The sequence below is a fragment of the Silene latifolia genome, chromosome X (genome assembly GCF_048544455.1).
Source record: "Silene latifolia isolate original U9 population chromosome X, ASM4854445v1, whole genome shotgun sequence".
NCBI classification, from domain to species: Eukaryota; Viridiplantae; Streptophyta; class Magnoliopsida; order Caryophyllales; family Caryophyllaceae; genus Silene; species Silene latifolia.
The window spans coordinates 259,756,203-259,775,081 of NC_133537.1; the positions used below are offsets into that span (position 1 = coordinate 259,756,203).

The 18,879-nt window shown below is 36.4% G+C and overlaps 1 protein-coding gene across 1 annotated transcript; it reads right to left on the minus strand.

The window, feature by feature from the left end:
• Nucleotides 1-16,205: 16,205 nt before the first annotated feature.
• Nucleotides 16,206-18,276, minus strand: LOC141620006 (uncharacterized). Its single transcript, XM_074436991.1, has 2 exons — nucleotides 17,901-18,276; nucleotides 16,206-16,210 (listed from the first exon to the last, which is right to left on the minus strand). The coding sequence occupies exons 1-2, from the start codon at nucleotides 18,274-18,276 to the stop codon at nucleotides 16,206-16,208; spliced, it is 381 nt and encodes a 126-aa protein (XP_074293092.1).
• Between the last annotated feature and the right edge of the window lie 603 nt (nucleotides 18,277-18,879).

Genomic DNA, 18,879 nt, shown 5'->3' on the forward strand with positions numbered 1-18,879 from the left:
AAGGAGAAGGTATTATGTGAACTGGTTCACAATCTTCTTAGTGATTATCAAGGTCGTTACTTGATATTGCCCATTTGATCTTCAAAGTCATTACTTTGAAACTTCCGATCTACAACTTGTTCTTGACGTGCTTTTGGTTTACTACTTCATTTTAAAAATATTCCACGTTTCAAAAATCACTTTTATGTCTTATTAAATAGATACGAGGTTTTCATATCTACTTAACATTACGGTAAAAGTAACGAAGTATATATATATATAACCAACTATCGGCCTTAAGCATCCGTATGTATATGGTCAATCACCTACTATAAGACTCACAATCAAATGGTTGTTCAATGTGCTTTTCGTTTACTTGTTTGAAACGAAATTACTTGAGGTTTGATCAATTGGGTTCACCAGGTTTGAGACTTTAAAATCTACAAGATAGTATAATATTTAGTTCTCGTGAAGAATGTAAAATTCCTCTAACTTAAGTGGTCTAAACCAACCACCAAGTTATCATAGGAGTAGGTACAACATTTTGTTTTAAATCACATGAGTGATGCCTTCTATGTATAAACATAGATGATTACATTCTTTTAAAACCAAATTTAGGTACATTTGTCCCTATCGAAATCATTGCTACTCTAGCACCATTTCGATACAAAAATGTCCTATGCTAAACGTCCTACGTTTTATCAATTCATGTAAACTTCTTTACAAAGAAATGATCCATACTTGGTATCTCATACCAAGATAGTGGAACTAGCCTATCCTTTGAGTAGATGTCTCCTTCAACTTTGTCCTATCGCATACATCTAGGGTAGCTTCTTCTTAACTCCCACTCACTTTCACATTCATTTTTGCTTCAACAAGTAAAAAACGAATCTCATGAATACCTCTCTTCATGTCATTCGTGATATTTTATACACTTAGTAAGAGTGAATTACTATAAAGTGAGTGCAACATGTGGCAAAATCTCAACTTCTTGCGAAATTGGACTACCTAACCGTTCAATTGTCATCATATGCCTAAACTCTTTAGCGCATTAATAATCGATTTGGCCTTTCTCGAATTGAGCCATTTTGACGGTATCATATTGGAGTATTCTTTGTGTTTTTGAAAACTCTTTTCGCAAACTTTTCAATTACTCTTGAGTAATTAAAACTAATATGTCATCATCATGACGGAGGTGTCACTTTTGAAATCAAGACACTCTTAATAAAATGTGACTTCCTTTTAAACTCTAATATGAGTTTGCAACATGAAACCCCTTTTTAATATGTATGGACGTTAAGTTGTATATTAATCGCAAAAATCGTTGTAAGCTTGTGTAGGTGAATTGGTGAATAATATTTCCAATCATTGCTATCAAATTCTTTCAAAGAAACTGCTTCCTATTAAAGAACGAAACGAGTATGATAATCAATATAGGATGAAAGGAGGATGAAGTGCGCGATGTCATAAAATATACATTAATGAAAAAGAATGAAAAATAGGAAAAATTAACATTCAATGTTTTAAAAAATACTTGTGAAAACATGTTCAACAAGTTTTAAGATTTATATAATGATCTCCCACTAAATTATATAAATGATTCCAAGATCCGTCTTTAGACAAAAATAGGCATCGCTTGGGCGAAACATCCCATAATTATCAAAATTCGGTAAGCCAACGCTTGACTAATTCTATCATGAGAACTCTTGGTCGACGGATTTCAACAAACCCATCTACTAGCCCCGGAATACAAGACCGTCTTGTACCCCGTTGAGTCCAACCAACTTTGGCGCGTGATAACCGTTTACCACCCTACTTACCCGAGGTAAAAAGAGAACACCCCGCTTGGGCGAGCGTGGCTCTAATGAACAAGGGATTCATAGGTGTTACTAATTGGTAAGGCTAATCTCAATTTTAGTTATGTGAGAGATCTTGTCAATTTAGTCATAAATTCCCTATAAGTGAACTAAGTCGGTGAATGTAAATGACGTGAATTGACAAACGCAAAAATAAAATGCATGTGAATGGCGATTTTGGCATGTGCGAAAATAAAAACAAGCAAACAAGTAAGCATATGAATAAATCCTAGTATGGCCACCTAGTTAATAAAAAACTAGATTATTACATTTCGGAAACCAACTCCTTGGTCCCTTGCCTCTTCATTCCAAAAGTGGCTCCTTCTTGTGGGATTTGGAACACCTTCCAAAAAATAGACTCCGTCTCGATGTAATCCGTCTTTTGGAAACGCCGGTAAGAATAACTCTTACAATTAAATTACATAGCTATTCCTATTATACATTAATTAATAAAATAAATAAAACTATTAATTAATTACACACCGACGATACGAGATCGTATTTAATTACAAACAAATCGCTATTCCCATTCATTTCGGGTAATAACGATTAAAATAAACTAGGCCATACTAGGTACAACAAGATAAATACTTTAAATAAATGACAATCATTCATTCAACTTAAATAAATATGCATAACATGCTGTAAAATGATGCCAAAATCGCCCTATCCATCAATTGTTGGTATCCATCTCGGTGTTTGTGGATTTAATAGGTTTTTAACATGTAAAAATCAATAATCAACTCTTAAATCTCATTTAATTCCAAACTAATTGTCCAAACTGTTTTGGACCTCAAACTTAGTCCTCACTAATTTTATGATGAATAATTAGTTTGATTTGGTGATATTTTGCTAATTTAATCGGCAAAAAAATAATTTTTAAGTAAAAATCCAAAATAATTGAAACTTTACCCAAAAAATTGAAACAAAAATTTTGAGTATTATGGAACACTCCCAAGAACACCAAAATGTCAAAAACTTGCCCCAAAAATCCGGATAAAATTTATGAAGAAAAAGATCGATATTTATCGGTTTTTAACCACTAAAACCAATAAACATCAAAACAAGGTGAAATCACATTTTAAATTTCATTTATAACTTTTAAATAATATTTTAAAATGTACATAAATTTTTCATGGGCAGAATCAAACGTTTCAAAATTATGGTTAATTTATTTCACTTTTATCGACTTTTATCTCATAAAATCAATAAACATGCAAAACTTCAAACAAACCTTCAACATTTTGCATACAATCAGTAGAAAACATTCATGAAACACCATAAAAATTCCATGACCCAAATCAATTTTTAACTATTTTTAGTCAATTTATAACTTAAATACGACATTTTGACTCGGTTTTCTACCAAAAAAAACATTAAAAATAGCAAAATAACTTCATAAATCACCAACTTTTACCACAAACCTTTTGAGATCAGTAGATATGCATGCCCAAAAATTTCGTGCTAAAACCTCTTCTAACACAATTTTTGAGTTTTTATAAATTATCTCATAATTTATTACTATGCTTAAAATCAACATGCAAATTACAAGCCTAAGCTCTAATACCAATTGAAATATCATAGATCCATATTATACTCTCTAATAAAAATTAAATTATCTCATAATTTATCATTTTAGTGATCTATGTAACATGCATGCAAATATAAAAGCATAAAATGAAAGTTAAGGAAAAACAATTTCCTTACATAGATTTTTATGGTAATATGGGCACAATCAAGATCTCCTACTATGATTGTTCTTGAGCTTATAACAAAAGGATGATCCTCCTAACAAATCTTCAAAGAGAAGATCTCCTAACAATGTGCACCCAAGAACTCAACCCAATTAATCTAACAAGTATTTACTAGTAACTTGTTAGAATTATTCCCTTGATAATATGTAAATATTACTAACACTCTTAGTAATTATTCATTTTAGTTTACTAACAACTTAGTAAATGATGTATAATAATTTTAGAGAGATAGACCAAATTTTGTTCACATGCAAAAGTGAAGTAAATGAAGTGTAGAAAAAATGAACAAAAGATGGAGTGTTATAAGGAGGAAGTGGCGGGTGGAGGAGATGGAGTGAAGGAGTCAACTTATTTTAATATTGTCCAAACTTTATCACATGCACAAAGATGTTATGACAACTTATAGAAGAAAAACAAGTAATGTGTAATGATTATGATTATAATCATCCACTACACTCCATTTACACGGTCCAATGTCCCATTTACGGGTTCATTTTGGTTCTTATATTTGTCGCACAAATACGTGTAAATTTTATTTAAACATCGTTTCATGTTTAAATGTTTTCAATTAATTTCGTCCAAATCACTCCGTAAATTTACGTGTACCGCTACACATATTATTTACGTACTAATATTAATCACATTAATCAATTAGTACAATTTTAGTGAATTAACTAAAACCCCTCTCCCAAAATTTATTATTCAATTATCGCATAATTAAATAATAACTGTCGTGCCGCGAGTTCGCAACTCGAAATCTCTCTAAAAAAAATAATCGACTAACCTTTTAGTCTATAAACCAAGGGACTAAATAAATTGTATCTCATACAATTAAATGGTTGTCAATTGGGGTTCGTTCCTTTAGGTGTGACCGAAAGGGGTCAGTTGATCACCGCCGTCTCACGACAATAACGTCAAACTCTAGTCAGCCAACCGTTATCGATTTACGTTAATCAACTTACGAGGATCAAATAATTAAATATCTGATGATATTCCTTTAATGAGATTTATTATGTAAACGCACTATTGTGGAGGACACTAACTCCAACAAGGTCATACTGCGGAGTGACACTCACATCTTTGACAGCTTTCAAAAGCTTCGTTTCAAGCCCGTTGTTCAAAGTGAGCTCAAGGAATGATGACATACTAAGCAGCATAAACAGATGGCAGAATTCATCCCCTCCATCTTTGAAGGCCTTCGACTCGATATGTTTGAAGACATTGTCTAAAGGAATAGAATTAGAACTTGATTTTACATTGAATTTTTTCCGCCACTTATTTTTTATGCATTTATGTTGTTCATCTTAAGCATCCGGCATATGTCCAGTAGGTATTATTTTCATCACTCTCTCGCCAACAGATAACATGAAACAGTCTTAAACATCATGCTTCGTAACCATAAACTTCTTCAATTCCGACGCCCTGAACACATGAGACCCATCGCTAAAAGCTTCAAGAAATTCAGGAATATGAGCAAGTGGGTAAGTTCTGAGTTTAAGATGAAGCAGCCCCCAAAAACCAATCCTCTGTAAAGTGACTCGCTGAGCATTGTCAAGCTTACTAATAAGCTTGAAAAGCATATTAGGGCGACACTTGACGAAGACAGTAGGGGTAGCTTGAGATGTTCTGAATTTCAGGTTGTTCTTCATCAGATGCCATCAGAATCAGGAAAACAAATTACAGAAGTTAAAGTGAATGTCTATCAGAGTTTCACATCCAGGATTCCACATTTACACAACTATGTTTAGTCCACAGCTACACTTCCAACAATTACACTTCCAACATAAACAGACTCAATACTATTATTTAAGTCTGAAATTAATTCCACATTTACACTTCCAACTTAATACCACGTTTACAGTTATATATAGTCTATCACACTTACACTTCCCATTTATTCAGATTTACACTTACAACATTAACAAATACACTAACAAATAAACAAAGTTACACTTTTAGCGAAATCAGAATTACAGTTACAGTTTATCATATTTACAGTTCTCATTTGTTCAGAGTTACACTCTCAATATTAACAGTTACACTTCCAATATTAACATTTACACTTTCAACATAAACAGACTCAACAGTCTTTTTAAAGTCTCAAATTAATTCCACAGTTACACTTTAAATTTTATCCCACAGTTACACTTGTAGACTATCACATTTACACTCCTCATTTATTCACATTTACACTTACATCATTAACAATTACACTTTCACATTATTCGAGTTGCACCATAAAAGAAACAAACTTACACTTTCAGCAAAATTGGAAGTACAGTTACAATTTATCACATTTACAGTTCCTATTTGTTCAGATTTACACTTTCAATTTAATTAGTAATTGATATTTTTTTTACATAAATCTAACCCAGCTTAAAATTAAATTCAAGCATACTTAAAATCAAGATGTTGATAAGCAATAAAATAGAGATGCATAGCAAGAGTGGACAATATGGATAATAATTCCAAAAACATAATCTCGATAATAACAAAAGAATGAATGGGGGAAAGGGGCGTGCCAAAGCTACCTCGAAACTCGTGTTGTTTGGGGTTGTGGTTGGTGTCGGGTTTGGGGAGGGAAAAGGTAAGGGGAATGGTGGGTGTATGGGGAATCGAACCCAGGACCAATGGGGGGAAAGGGGCGTGCCAAACCTACCTCGAAACTCATGCTCAAAATCGTTCAAAAATAAAGCTTAAAACGTCTCAAAAACCTCGTTTAAAACCGCTTAAAAATATAAGTTTTCAAATTAAATAAAGCGATAAAACATGAAACCGTCACATATCTCATTTCAAATAAATTCAAAATAAAAACTTTGAATAATAATTCAATTTTAAAATAAATTATGAAAGCTTTTAAAAATAAATAAACTCGAAAAAATGAAAACCGGTGAAATAAATTTCATTTATTTCGAAATAATTTAAATTTCATTTAAATTATAAAACCGTCAAATAACGCTTCCCGCATCACAAAACGGAATCCGCTAACGAGCGATGTAAGTAAACATGTGTCCTATCATCATCGGGTGTGTAACACCCGCGAATTTAACTTAATTGGTAATTTATTGAACTCGCTAACTTAATAATACTCGATTTTAATTGCTATATTATTTATTTGGTTTTAAAATTTCATAATTTTCGCTTAAATTTATTAGTTATATTTTTCGCATTATCGCGAGGTGTCACAGTTGGTATCATAGCTTATGTTGTTCCCGACGCACACACGTGTACCCCGAATTTAAATTTGAACTTGACCTTAAATAATAAATGAGAGATGGGTAGAAATAAGGACCTAAGTTGGTAGTCTCTTTGTGTATGCCTTGTGGTAGGTTCTAATATGTTTGTTGATTGTCAATTAATGATTTTTGTGCCCTTGGATCTATGACTGTAAGCTTACCTATGTGGAGATCAAGACTTGGTGCCCATTGCCGGAAATTGAAGGTTTGTTCAACCTTTTGAAGAATGTTTTACTTCCTCGAAGATATTCCTCGTTCTTGTGTACCTTGCCTTGTTCTTTTACTTCTTGATGTTATTTATCTTCTAAACTCTCTTTTGTTTTACCTTGGAGGCTCGTTTGGTACCCATCCGACCTATCCTTTGTTGTATGTTTATCCTTCCATAACACCTTGTATATAGATCTCTTTCTCTTGGAGAATGTTGCTACCATTCCCGAAGATTCTTCCCTCTCTTTGAGTACCTTTTCTTATCCTTTTATCCTTGTGCTTCTTTACTTTGCGAAACTCTCCTCTTATACCTTGGAAACTATTTTTGTATCTTTCCTTCTTATAAGACCCCTCATGTACACCTTCATTTTTATTTTCGGAGATGTCAACCTTGCTTGAAAAAATTGGCTTTGTGGAGTTTGTATGTGGTTGACTCCTAACCGTTGCCTTAAGAGTTTGTGTTGTTGGAAAAGCTTTACTCGTGTGGTAAGATATACCTTGATATTTCTTATGCTTAGTTGCTTGACATGAAGTGAGTGTGGTTGATTAGTGGAATTCTTTGTGTTGTTAAGTGTGAGTTGCATATGTTACTAAGGTTATAGAACTTGGCTTTGTTGTTTATGTTTGGGATTTGAAAGGCTTGGGAAGTGTAGTGAGACGTGTCTTGGGATACTAGTGCCTAGTACTTGACTTAAAATGGGTGAAATTGAATGGTGGAATTGAAGATGTAAGACTGACTAAGTAAGTCGAGTTTATGATTAGCTTTCGTAATCACTTTGGATATGAGGGTTTCATAATGTATATGTTAACATATGAGAAATGCTTATCGTGGGATTATTAGTTGGTCTAAGTGAGTGATCTTGATTACTAATTGAGGTATGATATGAGAGTGAGACTCCGCTATGTTATTTGAGTGTCTTAGCGCTTGTTTTGGAATCTAGGAAGGATAATGGTATGGTTGGCGCCAAGTGTTAAGTTGAAGAACATAGTTTCAATTTATGGAGTTAGAATGTGGAAATATGAGGTGGTAAAGTGTTATTACAACTAAGACCTTGTTTCTTGGGAACTCGATGGTAAGTAAAGTTCTATGATATCGATTTGAAAGAAAATACTTTGGGAAGTTGATGACCATAATGGATTGGTGATGTGATTTGATATTAGTTGGCTCTTGAGAGTTCTTGAGTTGAGAGAGACTTAGTATTGAGAAGTCTTTCTTAACTCTATGGTTTTAGAAACTTTGGGGTTGTACTGAGTACTTGAGATGATGGGATGATGTTGTAGTTGAGTGTAGTAGAGTGGACTTTCATGAAAGGAGTTTTTGGGCCGGCATGTTACTACCTTGTTCTCGAAATGAGAACCTTGCGGAAAATTTGAGGAACCTTTTCCGGGAATTTAGGGCTTGGAATTAGGATCTTTGATTGAGGGTTTTACCATGTTGGGAGACTCGTAGTTAACGCTAGTTGGATATGGGTTGAGATAGTAGCTTTGATCTTGAATTTATGCAAGAGGTTTGAGGAACCGAGTAGGATGATGTGTTATTTGAGATTTGAGTGTTTGGTGCTTCGAAGTTCCATAGACCTTCCCTCCTCTTTGACCATAAACCTTATTGTTCTTACCCTCCCCCCCCCCCCTACTCATTTCATCGTGCTTCTTCTTTTGGAATGAACCTAGTGGCTTATTATATTCTATGCTCGTTAACCTCTTTAGCGAATCTATCTCGGCTTTCTACCCTTAAAATCTCAACCTAGTCCTTTTGTTGGTTGAGTTTGAATTCCATTATCGTGCTTTGTAATTGTGATGTCTAAGTTGCTTTACGTTTTGTGCAATTTCTAACCAATTTGAGTTACCATTTTGGGTTCATTGTTAAAATTTTGTGTTACTTTGGCAAAACTTTACTTATTTTAAAGATTTGAAAATGAAAGTTTGCTTTAATTTGGTAGGTTCTTAGAAAAATTTGATTCTTTATCGAAGTTTGATGTTACATTTTCAAAAACTTGACCTCTTTTAGAGTTTGAAATTGGATATTTTACTTTCAACTTGGCTTTCTCGAAAGAAAATTTGAGTGGATTATCATTTTCACTTGGTTTTAACGTTGATGGGATGTTAGGACTAGTTATTGGAGACGTTTAATAACTTGTTCTACGCTTATCGGCAAATGATTTTGTATTTGACCTTGTCTTTGATTTGGAATGTTTTTTTTTTGGGAAAGGTAAGTGTATAAATTAATAATAAGCCCATCATACAATGTGATAACTAGAGGTATTCATATCTCTAGTTAGATATAATTTGGACAAACTCTATTCAGCCACTCCTTAGTTTTGCTTGATCCTATTACAACATGGCTACCGCTCAAATTAAGTGTCAAAGAGTCCTTCACCTGTTTTAGCAAGACAACAGGGAGAGGGAGTACAAATTCTAGCCTGCATCTATTCCTAGCATGCCAAATTAAGTGCATCATCTGCGCTATTACTGCTGCCACAACCTGTTTCATCAGAAGAAAGCGTTCCCTGAGGTGCACCAACCAATCAATGACCCCGTGCAGAGGTAAACATATCTGTAACCAGTCTTCTAGCATCCTCAGGGACGAGAACACTTCCGTTCCTTTGACGAGAAACTTGTGCGTTTGGAAAATTCTCTTTGAAACTTTTTGAAAGAAACTAATTTTTATGATATAAAACCTTGTAAATATTTTGGTTGTCGATTTCGAAAAGTCCGACTTTATCTTTATAACTTTTCATCTTCTACTTTCAAGTTTCGAGGACGAAACGTTTTAAAAGATGGGATGATTGTAACACCCGCGAATTTAACTTAATTGGTAATTTATCGCTAATTTAATAATACTCGATTTTAATTGGTATATTATTTATTTGGTTTTATAATTTCAAAATCGTGTTTTCGTTTCATAAAAATTAATTTGGTTTTTTTTGGACCCGGAATGCCTTAAAAGTCGTAGTGTGAGTCTTTTTAGTGCAAAATCGAGTCACAAACCAAGTGCCTTTGTTATTGGACCAAAACAAACATATGGACCATCTTTAAAACAACAAAAACTTCTGCTTTTAGGGTTTCCCTTCTAATTTTTCAGCAACTTTTCTTCATCTTCTTCCTTAGGAAAAATGAGATTTCCACCATTAAACCTCCAAAAACTCAAAGCTTAAGACGGATGTCATTTCTTCGTTTCTTAACGAAATCCTATGATTTTTGTACCAAGCTTCTCCTCTCCTTCTCCTCCTTCTTTCTATGTAAGAAAAATCTTACCTTTTGAACCTTTTAGAAAATCCATGTTTTTTTAAAATGAGTTTTCTAACCCATTTTGTCTTAAACTTGTTTCTAGGTAAAAGCTTTAGTATGCCGGAGTAGTATTAAGTCAGAATCGTGTTATTTGAAGTGCTAAAAGGTAACGGTTATAGGTTACTCGACATTATATCAAATTTGTGTGTTTATATGTTGTAGTTTATTCATATGTATGTTAAAGTTTGAATCTTTACTTGTTTCACATGTTTGTTGTTGAATAAGTTTGTATGAGAAACCATCTCATGGTTGGTTGAAGAAATTTCCAATCTTTTGGGTTACATGAGTGTTTACATGGATGAATTAGTGAGTAAACCATCTTATTCATGCTTAATATTTGTGTTTAATCATGTCATGGAATTGTTAGTTTAGAAATATTTGATTTGAGAACAAATTGAGTATAATTAGTTGTTTAGAGTATGTAAACTTTTGATTTTAGAACAATTGGGTAAGTTGGTTGCTTGAATATGTAAACTATTGATTTCCGTCTCAAGTATACATGTGAACTTTCTTGTTAATTACATATTCTTATTCAATTGGGTAAAGTTTTATGAGAAAAATGAGTCTTGTTTACGAGGGGTGAAATTTCACCAGGTGGGTGAAAATTTCACCAGATGGAAAAAATTGATTTTTGGTAAAGTTTCACGAAGGGCGAAATTTCACCCGGCGGGTGAAATTTCATGCACAGTCACATTTTACTAAATTGGTCATAACTCCCTTATTTCTTATCCATTTCGGGCGTATGACCTACCGTTAAAACCGTAAGAGGATAAGCTATCACCTACAATTGGTTTCACCTCATTCTCATGTATAAAAATCAAGTTATGACCGTTTGAATTTGACCCTTGTTGTAGTCGAGTACTAAACTTGTCGTTATAAATTGGATTTTATATTTCTTGTTGGGTATGCATCTTAGCGTTGGTTCTAATGCTTGTGTATGGTGTGTTGACCACTTTTTATCATTGGAGCCCCCTAATGGTTTTTCTTCACTTGTCACTTCTATTAATCATCTATTTAGTTACGCATCCTTCCCATGATTTGTAAGTTGTAAATTTAGGACTTGTTTACGTGATGACCATGCAAATTATTGTTGCTCTTATTTGTGACTCGAGTACGACGTTTTACATAGTGTGACGACTTGACATTCCCTATTTACCCCTTTCGGACCTTTGGTTATGGTTATGTGTGCCATGTTTCCGGATTAGGTTATCCTTCCGCCTTTATTCGGACCTTTGGTTACGGTTATGTGTGCCATGTTTCCGATTAGAGGTTACTCGACCTTTGGTTACGGCTATGTGTGCCATGCTTTGAGTCTTGGAGGCGATTGATATATTGCTTGTCGAATCGGGTGATGTCCATCCCGAGAGTCTGGATCTAGGTTTAGACTAGGACCGTATTATGATCGTCGTCCTACCAAGAGGTTGGAGTCTAGGTTGTTGTCTTGTGAGTCCATGATACGTAAATGTCTTACACTTGTTGAGTCGAGAGTTTACGTCTTATATGGTTGTTTGTAAGAGTCTTGGTCCTATCGGATACTAGAGGTGAGATGCAAACCTTCTATTTGCGATATGATCGCTGGGATTGATGCTCTCATCCGTTCTTATGGTGAGATGCAAGCCATAAGTGCGCATGTGACGTTAATAGGCATTCCCGTGCAGTATTTGTTATAAGGTTTCCAAAGCAATGGCTATGGTTTTCAACTATATGTATTGCGATGATTGACCACTCGTTTATCTATCTCACATGACTTAAGTATTAGTCTTGTATAATTTGGATAGTTGCATATGTCACATTTCATTGGAATTCGTGCTTGTGATTAATTAACTGTATCTATGTTCTTTCCTTTACTTTACTTGTTTAAATATGTCTATGACATGCTCATTTGCTATTCTATCTTGCTTCCTCTTATTATTCTAAAATGAATGATCCCATGCTTATTCGTTCAAGTGAATTGTATCCCGTATTATCATGCCTTGCCTTATTGAGTTCTTTATTATGTTCATTTTGATATAATGTGGCTGGGAAAACCTTGAGTTACTCCCCACTGACTGTGGCGTTCATGTTTACATGAATGACAGGTATTAGTTGGTGCATTTATGGGGTGAATACATGTGTGAGCTAGTGAGTACCTTGACCGTTGGATTTTTGTCTATTGTTACGCTTAGACTCCCCTTTTAGACTTGTTATTCGTGGGATATCTTTTCCCCCTTTATTTTGCTAGACTTGGTTTGTAATAACCTAAGTTTGCTTATCGTTGCTCTCGCTTCATTTTGTTAGTGACTCCCGCATGTTAGACTTTAACTAATAATAAGAAGTTGTTAAAATTTCATAATTTTCGCTTAAATTTATTAGTTATATTTTCCGCATTATCGCGGGGTATCACAGGGTGTTTTGTCGGGATTTCTGTAAATTACAATATCGACGGATACGGGTATCTACAGAGCCCTCACTTTGACTGAGGCTTGGACAAGGCGAAAGTCAAAGTATAGCCCAGGTCCCTCTCGCCTGAGGATTCCGCGGGTCGTTTAGAATTCATTAGACTTGCGTATGTAAGCATGCCAGCCATAAGAAGAGATCATAGCTGAAACTTTGCTGGGGATTGACTCTTGCCTCTGTTGCATCAAATTATCATCATTGGTCGTCGACCCATAAACTTGCATGTATGGTGGGTTGAGCCTTATCCTTAGGCGCCTACGTATCCGTTGTGACAGAATCAAACCCGCATCATAGTTCGGCATACATTAGTCTTGGCATTCTGCTGTCTCGACTCAAATACTGCTGGCATGCATTCTGCTAACTATGCCCAAAACAGAGCTTTTTGAAAGGAGGTTGCCGTCATACTTTGGAGATACCTCTCCCATCATGTCTATACTCTTCGAGTTGCATGTACATTAGCCCACTTGAGCTGTGATTCTTCACCATTGGTGCCCAACATCTGGCAACATTGTTGTAATATTACTGGTTCCATTACGCTGGGGAATATTTTCATCTTAGTAACCTGACACAGATTACTTTACTTGGTGGAGACTTCTCCGTTCATCATTACGGCAGTCTCTGAAGCTTGAAAGCGACATAGCCCCCAGTTGCATATAGGTCTAAAGTTCTGACTTTAGGGCGCCTAGTTGAAGCGTACCTACTTAAACTTGGACATACATCGTAACATAAAATCACATAATGCTATCCCGAACTTTCAGAAATCATAGCTAACATGGATGGACTCGAGGCCCGAACTAAAACATTGAATTGGGTTTCTGATCCGATTTGCATACGGAAATGGGATTCGCCCAGGATTGACATTTCATTTTGAAAATCGGCTTCGCCCGGAACTGATATTTGAAGATGGGCTCCACCCGGAATCATTTCATTTTGAATATGGGCCTCTCCCGGCGCTAAATTTTCACTTTGACAATGGGCTTCACCCGGAACTAACATTTCATTTGAAGATATGCCTCGCCCGGAACTTGAAAATGGGCCCGGAACATTTCATTTTGAATTTTCGAAATCTCATAGGAAAAAATGATCAGTAGACATGTTTAGAGTTTCTGACCCGGGGATTCACCCGTAAATAATATGGGCAAGACATAACCCGTAAAACATAAAAAAAAATTCGTAAGTGTGTACGGGTTTTTTAATTCAAGCATGGACTCGCTGGGGATAAAAAAATGTAGGTTAACCAATGTGGCCCGCGAAACACAAAAAAAGCCTGCGACAACGAACTTTAGTGCAATAAGAGATAAAGGGTGATGAGGAAGCCCGGAGGCCCGCGCCTCAAGGCCTCGGCCGTGTTACTTAGGCGGCAAGCAAGGGTTACCTAAAACCCTTGAAACTCTCTCCTTTTTTTCCTATATAAGGAGATCATATTAGGAGGTAAACCATAACTTCTTATTCTTTCCTTCACAAAAAACTTCTTGTTAAACATGAATTCTCGTCAAAAAACCATGTCATCTTGGGCCTCTGATTTGAAAGGATTGGAATCTAAAATACTTGTTGACACGGGATTGAAACAACTAGTCTCGCTGAGGCAGGTCTTGCCAGAAACTGTTTTTCTTGATGAGTGCTTAAAATTCTTGGACCCTACCCATCATATTTTTGCCTTCCCAGAAGGAGAGATTCGTCCCTTTCCAGAAGAAATTGCCGTTCTAGGAGGTTGGAAGATTGGGCTAACTCCTGTTATTCCCGACTTTCAGAAGGGATGGGATAACAAGTATCGTGATTTCCTTGTAGTTTGTCACGTGATGAGGCGCGTGCTTTCGTTGATGGGGAACGAGTAAACTTACTCGCCATTGCTCAGAAATTTGGTCGTGCTGACAACCCATTGATTCCCACGACGTTACGTAGCAGAGCTTTTGGACTGATCATGCTTCATCTTTATGCTTTTGAAGGGCATATTGAGGTACCAACTTGTTATGGTAAAGCGAAGTTCATCCGAATTGTTGAACATATGGAGCAACGCATGAGCTCAGCTTGGCTCATTCTTGCTGAAATTATTGCTGGGTTAGATGCTCGGAAAACCAACCTAAACCTTGCTTACACTGGATCAACCCGTCTTCTGCAGTTATGTCTTTTCGCTGTTCTTCTTTTTTTTGCAGCGTTTTTTTCTTCTTCTTCTTTTTCTTCTTTTTTTTTCCTTTTTTTTTTTTTTCCTTTTTTTCCTTTTTTTTTTCTTTCTTTGTTTTCTTTTTTTTTTGCCCACCTTCGTTCTTTTCAGTGGGTTGGACATCATTTACTGTAGTCTGATTCATTTTCTCGGCCTTTTTTCCACATATCTGGTTATGTGAGAGACTCGAGTTGGTTGATCCCCCGAAGGTTCCGGATACATATGAGGTGAGAAGCTTCACTTCTCGTCACCGTCGATTTGCTACTGGGAAGAAGGAGCCTTTCTGCCGACATCGGCTTTCTGTCAATGTTGGGTTACATGTTAGATGGGCTTTACCTTGGCTTCGCCTTACTGCAGTTACTGGTTTGTCTGAAACTGATAGAACCTTACATCTTACTCTTTTGGGCTTGGAGTGGTCCACCCATATCTACCCGGACCGTGTTCTTCGACATGTCGGTTGTCAGCAACGGATTCTCGCCATTGAGCTTGTTCGTGGCCAAGTTAAGGAAGTGATTCTTGCGAGGTGTAATGCATGGTAAGAGTCTTGGACTCGGAGGACTATTTTGCATATTTCTAAGCCCTTTGCCTCTAGTTAGGTGTCACCCTCTTATTTGCAGTGGACTACTGAGCCTTCTTTCAAGGCCCGGAGGGAATTTTACAAGGATGAAGTTGTTGACTACAAATATCACAAGGAAGGGGAGAAGAACCGAGAATTCTTTATTGGGACGACCCCGATTTCATCTAGGCCCGAAACAGAGACTGACTCGACTCCTAGGACTGACTCTTTGGTTTCAGATGGGTGGAAAAGGTTAGGTCCGAGGAATGAAAGTGGGTTGACACTTGCATCGATCTAGTGTGAAAGACAGACTTGGCCCTCGTGAAGGATTGATGATTCCTCCGAAGAAAGAGCCCGAGTGATGATAGGTGAGACTTCGTCTCGTCGTGATGGGGCGTGTGACCCTGCTGAGGGTGGCAAAGAGTAGTCTTCGACATTACTATTTACTATTACTACTACTGTTTGTGTGCTTTCCTTTTTTAGTTGTGTGTGATGGGCTTCGCCCGGAATAAAATATTGTAACGGGCTTTGCCTGGAATTTAGAATAAATAAAAAAACTTATTATTTATTAGAAATTCCCAGTTTCTGCATCAAAAATTTCATTTTTGTTTTTCAAATTTTGGTTGTACTCTTAACTAAGAGTTGCCTAAGTATCTGCTTGCAACAGAATCACACCGAGTCCATAGTTCTCACATAAAATATTTAATGCAGTGTTGACAAACAACTCACAACTTATTCTAAAAACATTTGTAATTCAAAAATTATTTCATAACATTTGAGAATGAGGCCATTGATACGTGCATTTTATATAGTCTTTTTAGCCTAATTTATGCACGTATTTCTATGCTATTATCGTAGTTTTATGCTACGAAATGCCCCGAATATGCTACTTTGGTTTGTTTTGTCTTATTTGCAGGAATGAACCAGAAAGTAGTGAAATCAAGCTTTTTACCGTCCGTTTAGCATGTATTTGGAGGAAGAGTGAATTTGGAGCGGGAATGTAGCTATCTTGAGATGCGCAAAGAAGGAAGATAGCTAGGCAAGCAAAGGAAGAACTTCAAATTAGTAGTGCCTACTTTTAAGAGCTATATCTCGAGTTCTACAACAGATATTCACGTGATTCTAACTGGAGATGAAAGCTTGTCCTTTTAGCTTTCCAACTCCACCGGAATCACCCTGTTTGCCCAAGTAACGAAGAAATGGCAGCCGTTTGAAGTTCAGTGCGCAAAACAGAAAACTGTTGCTGGAAAGTACTCGATCGAGTAGAATTTTGCTCGATCGAGTCCTTTTTCTACTCGATCGAGTAGTTGCACTTATTGATTTACTCGATCGAGTGGTTATTTCACTCGATCGAGTGGTTTAAGCTCTAGTTTACTCGATCGAGTAGTTTAAAACCACTCGATCGAGTGGTTTCGCTGATGGGTATGGCTTTTTAGCTTTAATTCCGTCAATTAGGTTAATAAATCCTATTTTTCTTATAAATAGGAGTAGGACATCATTGTAAATCTCTCTCTCCCTTTCATCTGACACTGTCAGACGTTGCTTCTCCTCTCTAATTATTCTGGACACTTTGTTATTGTTACTTTCTACTGTTACTTTCTTCCGGATCTAATTCAGTATTTCTTCCTTCCCTTTTCTCTCTTTAATTCAATGTTTATTGTTTCTTCTTCTTCTTTATTTCTTGTTCTCTATTTAATTATGCGTAGCTAATTCCCCTTAGTATGTTAGGATTAGGGAAGCCGTGGTAGTAATATGTTAGGATCGACTTGATTAGATTAGTCTTGCGATAAGAATTGTATTAGGCAATTTAATTGTTATTAGGTTGAATGAATGCATGCAGGAGACCAATTTATCTAGTTAACCCTGACTTGGATCGAAAGATTGGAAGGGAAGGCTTGCTTAATTACAATAGGTAATACATAATTAGGGCGAAAGCTAAGTTAGGAGACCCTAGGGCGGTTTAAGGACCGAAAGGTGACGACCATAGCTCTTCTTATCAATAGTTTAATCGACTCAGTTGACCCGATAGTGTAGCTGCCACGGTAGACCGACTCCTAGCATATTTCTCTCTTTTATCTGTTAAATTCTCTTACTTCTCTCTCTCTTGCCTTAGCTTCATTAGTTTAGTTCAATAATCAAAACCCCCAAATAGTGACATTAGATAGATAGAATAGACAAGTAGATAGTAAATCGCCTCCCTGTGGAGATCGACCCTACTTACCGCTAACTTCTGTTAGTAGTAATCTAGGTATTTATTTTTGGTACAGAAACGACCGTATAAAATTTTGCAAAGATAGTATTTCTTCAGTTGGTCCAAATTCGTAGGATTTGTGAAGTCATTTCCATCCAAATCTGTTAAGCGAACAGCGCCTCCTGACAAAATCTTCTTTACCAAATAAGGGCCTGCCCAATTTGGTTTAAACTTACCCCTCGGGTTAGTAGGTACTAGAGCTCTAACCGACTTGAGAACCAGATCACCCTCACTAATTCCCCTCGGTTTCACCTTCTTGTTGAAAGCTCTCTCTATCCTTTTCTGGTAGAGTTGGACATGGTACAATGCATTCAAACGCCGTTCGTCGAGCATAACTAGTGAATCATATCTTGCTTGAACCCAATCTGCTTCAGGAACCTGGCTTTCTAGTAGGATCCTTAGGGATGGCACCTCTAATTCAACAGGTTGGACCGCTTCCATCCCATATACCAAGTAATACGGGGTTACTCCCATGGCTGTTCTGATTGAAGTTTTATACCCCCATAATGCGAAGGGTATCATCTCTAGCCACTCCTTATAATTGTCAGACATTTTCTTTAAGATGGTCGTGATTGTTTTATTAGCCGCTTCTACCGTGCCGTTTGTTTAAGGACGGTAAGGTGATGACTTGTGGTGTTTGATCTTATACTTTTCGAGTATAACTACAGCCTTATCTTGGAAATGGGTTCCATGATCGCTGATGAACTCATGTGGTACTCCGTACCGACAAATGATGTCATTCTGAATGAACTATGCTACTTGCTTTGCTTTTAGCACTTTGTAAGACTTAGCCTCTACCCACTTCGTGAAGTAGTTAATTGCAACAAGGATAAAACAATGCCCTCTAGTTCCTGATGGATTTACTTTTCCAATGATGTCGATTCCCCAGGCTGAAAATGGCCAGGGTGACGTCATGGTGTATAACATAGAAGGTGTTATATGCTGTACATACATTCGCGAATATCCGACAATTGTGATAGTGCTTGACATATTTGCAACAACTTGTTTCTATCGTTGTCCAATAATAACCAAGCCTTATGATCTTACGGACTAACATATGGGCATTCATGTGTAGCCAACATTCACCGTCATGGACTTCCTCCATAACCTTTTCAGCTGTCGGTTTGTCGATGCATCGCAACAAAACACTTTGAG

Bases quoted from the DNA above. Each gene is read 5' to 3' on its own strand.
- LOC141620006 (XM_074436991.1), bottom strand. From the start codon at position 18,276: ATGTCTGACAATTATAAGGAGTGGCTAGAGATGATACCCTTCGCATTA.